The sequence below is a fragment of the Acanthaster planci genome, linkage group LG10 (genome assembly GCF_054643075.1).
Source record: "Acanthaster planci isolate LZ-2023a linkage group LG10, COTS_SCS, whole genome shotgun sequence".
Classification (NCBI taxonomy): Eukaryota; Metazoa; Echinodermata; class Asteroidea; order Valvatida; family Acanthasteridae; genus Acanthaster; species Acanthaster planci.
In genome coordinates this window covers 4,407,698-4,418,405 of record NC_141786.1, presented here as the reverse complement: position 1 = coordinate 4,418,405, position 10,708 = coordinate 4,407,698, and the positions used below count along the sequence as shown (strand labels likewise).

The following is a 10,708-nucleotide window of genomic DNA, read 5'->3' as shown; positions in this document are numbered from 1 at the left end:
AAAGTTGCAATCATCAAGCCACAAACAGGCCAGAATTATTTTTGCAGGGCTTTAATTTCCCTGCTGTGCAAGATATTTTGAGTGCATTCATCGCTCTTTCTGGTGATATAACAGAGAGACTGCTAGCTCTTTGGCTTGCCCTTAAATCTTGGGATTGGACCTCAGGTACAGTAGCTGCCAAGCAGATTCGAAGCCTGCGTATTGGTCACCAGCCTGTGGACTGGTGGCGACTGGTGCACAGGACCGATTTTTTCATGTTAATGCTCGGACGCTGTCACGAGTATCAGCTGAATTCACTGCACAGAGCCTACTTTTTACACCCATTGCACCAAGGTGATCGTTTATAGATCACTTCCGTTATAACCACAAAAATGTGACACCCCCAACACAATGAAACTACCCAGGCAGCTGTCTACAGCTAAGAGACACATAAGAGAGACCGGCCATTGATACAAGACAGGCCCAGGCTTTCCAAGGCTTGCCCAGGCACTTTCTTTGTCAATAAACCCTTATCAGCACGTGGTTTAGATATTTACATACAATCCCCATGGGACCTGGCTGGAGGTAGGCTCTGGAAAAGAATGAAGCAGCTCAGGGGAAGTCCCCATGTTAAAGGTGACTAAACTAGGCTGTTCAGCATCTACAGAAATGCAAATTAACAGGAAGTTTTTGTATTTGGCCGATTTTTTTTTAATTACGTAATTACAAAAGAGGGGATCATGAAAGTAGCCATTCTGATCTGCGCAAGTTAACACCTCTAAGTATTCATGTAGGTAGTCGTCCTCTTTCCAATCATACTCATCAGAATCCTCTGGTTTTCGGATGGTTCTTTCTGACCTCCGTGCTCTTGTATACCCAGCAAGAAATGAGACCGAGGGGTACCCCCCCAAAATGTCCAATCCCTATACACATTCCAGACTATTGTTATTTAACACATCCCCCCAAGATGTCTGAAAGGAATTCCCCAGATTCCCGCGAGACAATGACCAACACAAAGCAGGGGAGGTTCTCTCCGTCTCATACCTTACTGCATATGTGCTCTTGCCCTTGTCAAAGGGCCTTTTTGTATTGGAAGTTGGACTTTCCATTGGCAGGTGTCTCCCCAGGTGTCTCTTCGGAGTCAGTGACTGTGGTGAAATCGTAGCTTCACGGAGTGAAGCAACACAGGCAGTCAATTCCTGCAGGCCAGCAGCGATCTGCTTTGATCACTGATCAGATCACTTTCTGCTATCTTTGACTTGGACTCGTCCTCTGAGGCGGACACAGTACTGATCCTGGGTTGGGGGGACACGCTTCTCTTCCAAACTAGCAACTAAGCTCAGCTTCTCAAGCGATTCTTCATCACTGATGTCTGGATCCTTGAGGTACTGTCTCATCTCTCCCTTAACTTCCCGTGAGACCTATCTTGAGGGACTACATTGATGTGCCCTGTACAAGCATTTCGAATCACGTTAAACACCCCTTTTGGTGAGTGTCACTCGACCGAACCCTGCAAAAATTCAGGGAAATTCAGTAAGTGTATAGGGCCGTATTGATGTTTTCCCATGATGCACTGCGATGAAAAACCTCTCCATGGCAACTGCGTGGTGGCACTCTGCATTGTGAATCGCCCGTATACCATTCGCCGTGGCATAGTTTGTGATTAAACAACAGTCCATCATGAGTCTCAAAAAATATTGGTTGTCATAAAACAAGCTCTATCGAAAAAGGGCAGAGGAAGACATTTGAATAGCCATGCTCAAAAATCTGTTCAAAGTTTTTAAAATTTTAACCCATGGTTATGAGATTGTTTTCAGGCCTTCTGTTTGTCGGTTGAGTAGCCATTCCACGAGCAGCGACACCAACGGCAGAAGCGAGATGAATCCCAAGATGACAAAAGCCTTGTCGTAGCTTCCAGTCTTGTCGAATATCCAACCTGAAAAGAAGGCAAGATCAATAAGGGGCGCATCGCTGAGCAAGAAGAGGGGGAGGTTTTGTTTTTAAAACGTATAAGAGAGTGACATTTCCGGAACAGTTTTCACTTTGCCTTCTCTCGTCCCGACCTTGCAGGGCGATGGGAAAGGCAAATTCCCTGCACAAATTTTATGAAATATATTTCACAAGCTATTGCAGACGCACAAAGCATTATCGGTTACTCTCTGTTCTAGTGCGTACCACTAGCAAAAGGATGGTCGACAAAGCTACGTCACTTACAACATTATCTGCCATTTCCAGCAGGTCTGGATGATCCAAACTTTACTCCTAACCCTGCATCCAGCAGCATGCATGCGTGACTGGGAAAGTTTATCATTTGTCATTTTTGCACGTTATGTTTCTTTGAGGCAATAAACCTATTCAAGATCTAATATAGAGTGCCCCGACAGAGCAGACCCCAAGAAGTTTCATCTAAGTGAATACTGTGTATTCCGAGAAAAAAAAGGATTCAATTTCAGATCTAACGTTTCTGAGTGATGTTTTGAAAAATACCTCAGTTCAGTGTCTGAAAAACGTGTGCTACACGTTGATTGCTTTTGGATAACTGTGAAATGTTGCCTTTAACTTTCAATGTTTTGGTCACAATATCGCTGCCTGATTTTATTTCACGTTGAGACTGTTTCAACACGTTCCTGCAGGCAAAGTTACATAAATCATAACAGAGATTATAATTCCGTCTTACGTTGCATCTCAATATTTTTCAGGATAAGCAATTCACAAACGAACAAGGTTAATTCGCAAAATGCCCGTCGAAGTCATGTCCTGACAACCAGTCCACGAGAGGTAAAAGAAACAACATTTCATAAAATTATAAATCAGTTAACACAACAAAACAGTTTATGTTATCCGACGTATTAACTCATTCTTTACAAGTAACCATGTACATGTAATTATCAGAGTATTTCTTACCAGGGAAGAAACCGAAAGCGATTTGGGTGATGGCCGTTAGAAGATCCATCCAGCTGAAAGCGGATACCAGTTCGTCAGCTCCAAGCAGTTCCCGGGTATAAATGTCACTAAGTGAGGCTTGCGCACCAATGAAGCCGTTGAAGATTGTGGCGTTGAAAATCATCAACCAGTAGGAGTTCACCCACTGAAGTGTGGATAGAGCCAAGCTGCAAGCCGTGACTGATATCAGCAGGGCATATCGAAGCTTCAGTAAGCCTCTATCCACCATCAACCCAAGAAGAATCTTAATAACCAGGTTCCCTATCCCTGCGGCCGTGGTGAACGTCACAGCCTCGTACCCAGAGAAACCTTTAGACTCGGCATAAGCGACGAAATATACTAGCCACAGGCTGTCCACAAAGACATGGTTGCCGTAGACGAGCGCCGAGATCCAGAATACGCCACGGCTGCAAATTACGCAGCCAAAAAGTTTCCCCTGCACCTTAATGGCGTCTTTCAGGATACGGAGTCGGGATTTCTTCACAGTCTCATGACATTTTGATTCGTCTGCCAGTGGCTCCTTTTCACTTGAGATGATTGGTAGATAGTCGCCCCGCCCCTCTGCTGATGGTGGTGGGGGTCTCAGCAGGAAGCCACACACACCAAGATGCATGCTTATAGCCCCAAGCAGTAGCAAGGCACCTTGCCTGCCGTAGGTGTCTAAAAGCACTTGAGTCAACGGGGCAAAGGAAATCAAGCCCACTCCGGATCCTGCCGTCGCAATGCCATTCACCGTTGCGTAGCTTGTGGTGAAATAACGACCTGTCATGGCTCTTGACAAAATATTGGTTATCATCAAACCGGGCCCTGTAGATTAAAACAAGAACATAAGGCAATAAACCTTTTCAAAGATGTACCGGTACTGAACCCATTCAATTCGCTGCTTTCTGCACTTGAGAAATCTGAAGAACCAGATCCCTTTCTCTTTGGAATTTGCACGTTGTATTGGACAACCCCAAACACAACTAAAGACAATGCATGTAACATCGGTGCGTGTTTTTACAAAATGCACAGGTTGGCTCCAAGAACACTAGCAATGTAATTTATGCTACTACCAAACGGCTATCTCGTGCACCAAGGAAATTTACGATTATAAAATCTTTCTACGCAGCACTAAACATTCCACTTAAATTAGAAACTTATAGCAAACACAATTTAACTGGATCTTCTAAAGAAAAATATAACAAAGTAAGAAAACCTGAGAGAAAAATAATCCTCCAAGTCGCACCCCTGTGCATTCCCAATGGCCTGCTCACACTTCTTGCCGCCAAGAGCATTTTGTGTGCATGCGTGCATAATTATGGTCTATGACAGGTCGTTCATAGGCACAACACTTTTGCATAAGTTCAAGCATTCAGAAAACGTTTTAAGAAAGCCCGCTTACCTCAAGGCCTTTGGAGCATTTTTATTTAGTTTCAATCGAACTACCCTTGTTCATTGTTTTTAATCTGATCTTTACCACATTTCCACGGTTGCCTACGATTCCCATAGGGCATATTGTTACTGAAATCTCGTAGAATTATTTTCATGGGAATTGTTCACTCCGTACTGTAATAATAACAATGACAGCCAGCGGGGCTTCCTTTTCCATGGGTCTGATTTCAAATGCTAGACTTCATAGAACAAGGTCGTTTGTCGTGCAAAATTATCGACGTCCATTTTGTGTTAAGTAGTTCGAGTGACGACTATAGTTAACAATAGTTTCACGAACACTGCTTAATAAGACAAATGGTTCCGAACAATTGGGCATGGCTGATTCCAACAGCCGATTCCATTTGGACCATTTACATGAAATATATTGTGTATGCTGCCATTGGCTATATTGCTGTGAGGGTTTAAAAAATACAGAGCAGTAAACTTAGGTATATTAACGAAAGGTGAGTAACTGATCAAGGCTAATCAACTTGCTTTTACTCGGAATGAAAAAAAAAATATACCGGCGATTAAGGATAGAGCCAGTGTCATCTGGATAGCGCTGGTCGAGAAGGACGAGACGATGACAGACGCCCCTAAGAGGAATCCGCAGACTGTGACCACGATGCGGGTACCAAATAACACCTCCAATGGCCTGGATAACGGACCTGCATAGGATATGATAACAACCTACTCAGAACTGGATAAGGAAACAGTAGAAGCTGTCTTGCCGGTTCCTTCATGTGCATAGTGCAGTCCCTTCCTATCCTGGACCTTGCACAATCAAGGCACTGATCGTGTTCCTGTAAAGCTGCACTGTAAATTTCCAATTTCTGTGCTAGTTCAATTTAACACCACGGGGTTTAATTTCAACACCAAGGAGGGATAATCATCACACGTTTAGAAGTATAAAAGTACGCAGTTCTGCACCGGGCCCATTCCCTGTTTAAATAAATTACCCCCCAAAAAGTACAAAAAGTGTCGGCTCCGACTGCGCACGCGTTGTGTTGACATACTGGATGCAGTCTTCTTAACAAGAAACAATCACCTGTGCAATGTTTGTCCCCATAAATTATCCTCCCTGTAATACGTCCCGTTCCCATCAGATCGAAATTGTTTTCCCTTATCTGACCTCCATTTTGTTGGTATAGGCGGCCAATCAGATAGTTCATCCCTTGTTGCTAACAACTTTGTTTCATAATGCACCGTTTGCCTCATTGTGTTAAAATTGAGGCCAAGCATTTTCTTGTAGTAAATGAAGGTAAATACTGGGTAAATAAGACTAACAGTTTTGTTATTCACACCATATTCTTTATACTTTGTGAACTATTCGGTAGGTTCATTAAATACTAAAGCAGATCTTAATGGTGGAGTCTTGTATCATTTATACTATTACTTTTGCCCGCGGGATGCATTGTAAGTATGACAAGACGAACACACTTTTTGTTGAAAAGAAAAAGAAGTTGGGATGGCTAACAATCAAACAGTAGTAGTTAAATTCGCATTTCAGTATTAAATTCCTGTACTGTGCACCGACTCATTTCCACAGCCCCATGTTCGGCGGCGCGTCAAGATCTGTGACCACCCTTATATATGATGCATGTCTTGTACACAAACAGTACAAGCAAGGTTTAAACCTGATCGGACATGCACATCAGAGGAAAAACAAATGTATCTAAATTTAATAATAAATCCCACAGTGATGTCTTCATGATGTCATGCTATCAGACACATCTTTGCTGTAGGTTCTTTGCTTTAAGTAACTTTGATGAAGATATGAATAAGGAAGAGAAGACAAGAGTTACACTGTTCCCAACAAAACATACGGCATTTTGGCATTTTTATAAATTTTGAAAAAATGCACTTGACAAAAACAATATTAGGCCTATATGCATAGTTGCTAGCAGACAATAGTTGAAAAACAGAACAAATCATTGAGACAAACTTCAAAGCCAATTTGGATCCATCAGACTTCGCTTTCTAGTTACCTGCAAAATTTTAACTCAGTTGGAATTTTACTTCAGGAGATATAGGGCTTTGCATTTTGCACCTTAAATGCTATGTCACTTGACACCTGATGACATCATTATGACGATTTTGTTTTTGGACCCTTTCTAGCTTGTGTACTAAGAGTGTGCACCATTATGTAGTCAGTCAGATCGATAAAAGTGCCAAAGTCCGGTTGTTGCAAATTATGTACATTTATTTTCAAAACCAATTGATGACCGCGTGATCACGTCATGCTTCGAAGCATATTTTGCTATAGTGACTTTGCTTGGGGCAAGTTTGACGAAGGTTCAACCTTACAAAGTGAAAAAAAAATTAAGATGTAGTTCACTCTACATATATGCACAAACAAAATAAAGTCTTCCGAGCACAAAGTAGGGTGTAAGATTTTTTTTTCAGATATTTATTTTTCGGAAGTTTTAGAAACGTTTGTAAGGGTACCAGAGTTTTAGAGTATTGGCCTTTACTAAAGTGCATGTATGTACCTGCAAAACTGCCAGCAGCAGTTATAGTTGCTATCAATCCACCAATCACCCACGTGTCGCTCGCGAATTGCTCTTGAAGAGTCGGCAGCAGCACCCCTAGACCTTTGAGGAGTCCTGTCCATAGCAGCCAGTTGACGTGGAGACAGAGGACGGCATACCAGCCCGCGTTACCACAACCTGCGACGCACTGAGCATTCATCTTCAAGACTTGAATCACAACTGTGTCATTGTCAAGGGTAGAATTAAATCAAATTGCAAATTGATTAAAAGATTTAATTTTTATTGGTGGCTTTCTCTTTACACCAACGTATACTCATAGAAACTCTATACTCAATGCCCACTGGAGTCGCTCGGTAGTCGAGTGGTTAAAACTACTAAGCATAAGTTCGTGGGAGGTATTGTAAGGGTTTTTTGTTAATTTTATTGCCCGTCATAAAGTCGGTTATCATTACTTTAGAGTGGTTAATTTTTAAACACTTTTGTGGTCTATATCCTGATTGCAAATTGTAGTTTTTGTGAACTTTTTATAGTAATAATCTGTTCCTTGGAAACGCTTGGGCATCAGTGGAAAACAGTTTATGCTGCGCTGATTTAACCTAGGGAGGAATAGACAGCCCGACAGCCAGTCAGTCTGACAGACAGAAATACGGACTGACCGACTGGCCGACGCCCCGACTGACGGATGGATCACGGGAATCGCCTGTGGAAAAATTCCCGTTACATCAAACTCCAATCTCTGTTCGCAGCGACCTGAGGGGTGATAACTGGTTGCGGCAAAATTGCACAGTACAAAATTCCTTTAACAATGATGAATTAACAATGGCTTTGCTGCGTACAATACGTTCAAAGGAACTGAAAGGAAAATTTGTCAATTCTAAATGAATTTCTTGTCAGTTAATCCGTCTATGACAGAATATAAAAATTATATCATATTAAAGTGCAAATTGGTTGGACTATGTACGGTCGCTTATCACCCCATTAATTACCAACCTCGACCAGCCACCTACTAATAACACCATACAACTGACGCATTCCAGTCATCCGCGCCAAGTGCACACCACTGAAGCAAATCACACAGAGGAAACGATTGACGTGTTTCAGTTTGAAACTTCTGAGAAAATCCATTAATGCGACCACACCTAATTACTGAGCCCCTCTTACAATTTCAAAAGAAAGAACAAAAACACAAAACAAACTGTACCCTGTTCCTTTAGACTGATATGAATTTTTCAAACATGCCAGGTTGAACGACTGTGATGGTCTCTTAGAAATAAAATCAATTTATTCTAGCCCCATGTGCAAAATGGTAGAAACATGATTAATCCTCCGTTAAGGGCCACTTGGGATTAAATGCGCAACATCTCGCTACAACACAGAATTATTCATGTCGCATAGGGTTCTGGCTAAAAGAACTGGCCCGCCTGCCATCGAGCTTGTGCCCTTGTATGACGTATTGGTGGACATAACTGTTAAGTCATGTACAGGTATGAGCTTTACACTCAGGCAAACTAGCTCTCATGTGGCGCGCTGAAGGTCGTCCGAAATTATTTGAAAATTCCAGTACCTCCGTGTCTTTCCCACCAAAAAACCCCCCTTCTGTTGCGCACTTAACATTGCAAAGCAAACGGATAGTGAAACTGAAATATATCTTTCTTATGAAGGACCGTCACTGAGCGTCAGCCTTTGCGTTTTTGTGGGTACGTTAAGTTTGTCCTGAGCAACATATCACAATCTATTGTCTTGATGTATCAATTTCATAATTTGTTTTAGATATACACTTCATTGTAACATCGATTATAATGAATAAATACACCTTGCTTAAGATAAATCATACCCCAGTTAATCAATTAAGCATTCTTGAAATTAATTAGATTATCACAAATTTTCACCGATAGGAATAAACACACATAGACCATCACACCTTTTGACCTATAGGTCTTCCAATTTTGATAAAACTTGCTGTGCTCGCTGGTGTTGATGAGTAGTACACCATTTTTGACGCGATCCGCCCTTCCATGTGGTTAGGGCGGAGATCGGAAAAGTAATCACCTGTTTATTGTAACTACAAGTACATGTACTTAAGAGTGTAAATTTATCTGATAGTATATAAAACCTATTTTGGGCCAGACTTTCGCTTTTTTAACTAAATTTCTAAATTTTTGGAATCAAGTTCTTGCTTTAATGAGAAGAGTATTAAAACAAAAATAGTTATCATGTTCAGTGTGTCCATTACATTTTATCAGTACATGTAAATTCATACAATGGAGTATTCATACAATGTAGTACACAGATCACTGTATTAGTGCTTTAGATTAGAGGGTACACATACATGAGTACACGTACATTGGCAAGTGTGTAGCTACATATTAATAGCCATTAATTTGAAAATGTCAAAGAATTTTACATGCAAAATTGTGAGGAGAGATTTTAAAAAGGACATATGTGGCTTTACACGAAAGGCTAATAATAGTATTCTTGGAAACCCTGTAATAATTGAAACGTAATGTATAATGCCAGGACTATAAATTGACTTCTTTGTTGCCCTACAGACTGTGAAAAAAATGTAATGTCTTCAGTTTTGAAGACCCCAGGGAGATTTTAACAGATTCTAAAAGAGAGTTAAACACACCTTTCAAATGATTTTCTAATGATACTTTAATTTTAATATGGGATCCAAGGTTAAGGAGGTTTGTCGAGCGCCATGGTGACAAACATTTACAAAAGAATTAATTTTCACAGTATTGGTGATTCGAGCCCATATACGTCCGGTGCATTCAGCGAATTCCGGATAGAGCGAACACTTTACTGGGTCCCCCATATTTGGTAACAACGAGAGTCATCCATAGATGTTTAGTGTAGAAGGGTACTACAGCGACATTTAATAGAGGAAGCTTATCTTCTAGACAGTGACACATCTACGATACCATGATGAATCACACTCAGTACCCTGGAACACTTGATAAATTGAGTAATTCCACCCGTACATACTAGATAATCAGTCAGATTTTGCCTGAAGTGGCCAAAGATTCTTTTATTTTTTGGCTAAAAGTAAAAATACACCTTCAGAGTTAACAACAAAGGGTAAAAATGTAACAACGAAAAGTGTTACAATCTTAAGGCAATCTTAAGGGTTCACACTCCCGGCGAAAGCGAATACGAATATTTTGTGATGTCAGATCAAATAAATGGTCGCGTTGCGAATTCGCAAGGCTGAACAGATTTCAACTTGAGGCAAATTTAGCTGGCAACTTGTAGTGACGTCCACATCCGCTTTTGCATTCGCCTGAAATATGAACGGGCCTTTTAGGTGTAGACAAGCACATACAAGCACATACAGCATGATGCATGATTATTCTAGGCTAAACATATACAGACATTTGCTTTGAGGCCAGATGTAAGAAAACATATAGTTTGCACCCACCGTACAGCCAAGATGCTTTACGAGTTCACGTAGTTGCATTAACTGCACGGTTTGAGGGGTCGGTGCAATAGGAAAAACAACGTCGACCTGAGTAGGTGCCAAGAGTGTTTCCCAGTATGGAGGTTTTGTGCACAAGAGTGGGTGGCTATAACACATTCCATGGCACAGTGGTGAACAATGATTCACGCTGCTGACGAGCCATGGCTACAGATCACTTTATTCAAAGGTGACCTCAAATTCAATCAGCACTATTAAGTGTTCAGCTGTCGTTGTGTCCCATAATATTGTGATGCACCACAGGTGAACGTACTGATATTACCACCGTCCATTGTACCAAGGACGTAAGTATAAAAGGAAATTGTGTGCTTGTACTCCACTATAGTCATACATGGAAGGCAAAACATTATGATGGTCGCTTTAGACTACAACCGTAACAGCTTTCATTTTATGCGTTGCTACC

General features: G+C 41.3%; 2 protein-coding genes across 2 annotated transcripts in view; one reads left to right on the top strand and one right to left on the bottom strand.

Annotated features, from left to right (window-relative positions):
- The window catches only part of smg9 (SMG9 nonsense mediated mRNA decay factor), a 202,387-nt gene that overhangs the window by 102,267 nt on the left and 89,412 nt on the right, over positions 1–10,708 (top strand). The window lies entirely within an intron of this gene.
- LOC110986509 (monocarboxylate transporter 12-like) lies at positions 900–10,394 on the bottom strand. The gene is made up of 5 exons (XM_022248422.2): positions 10,249–10,394; positions 6,828–7,046; positions 4,860–5,003; positions 2,884–3,729; positions 900–1,915 (listed from the first exon to the last, which is right to left on the bottom strand). The coding sequence occupies exons 2-5, from the start codon at positions 7,024–7,026 to the stop codon at positions 1,779–1,781; spliced, it is 1,326 nt and encodes a 441-aa protein (XP_022104114.2). The 5' UTR covers positions 7,027–7,046; positions 10,249–10,394; the 3' UTR covers positions 900–1,778.

Coding starts and splice junctions, on each gene's coding strand:
- LOC110986509 (XM_022248422.2), bottom strand. CDS start 7,026: ATGAATGCTCAGTGCGTCGCAGGTTGTGGTAACGCGGGCTGGTATGCC. Junction 5,004..6,827: donor TGCTGCTGGCAGTTTTGCAG/GTACATACATGC, acceptor TATCCTATGCAG/GTCCGTTATCCAGGCCATTG. Junction 3,730..4,859: donor GGCTCTATCCTTAATCGCCG/GTATATTTTTTT, acceptor TTTAATCTACAG/GGCCCGGTTTGATGATAACC.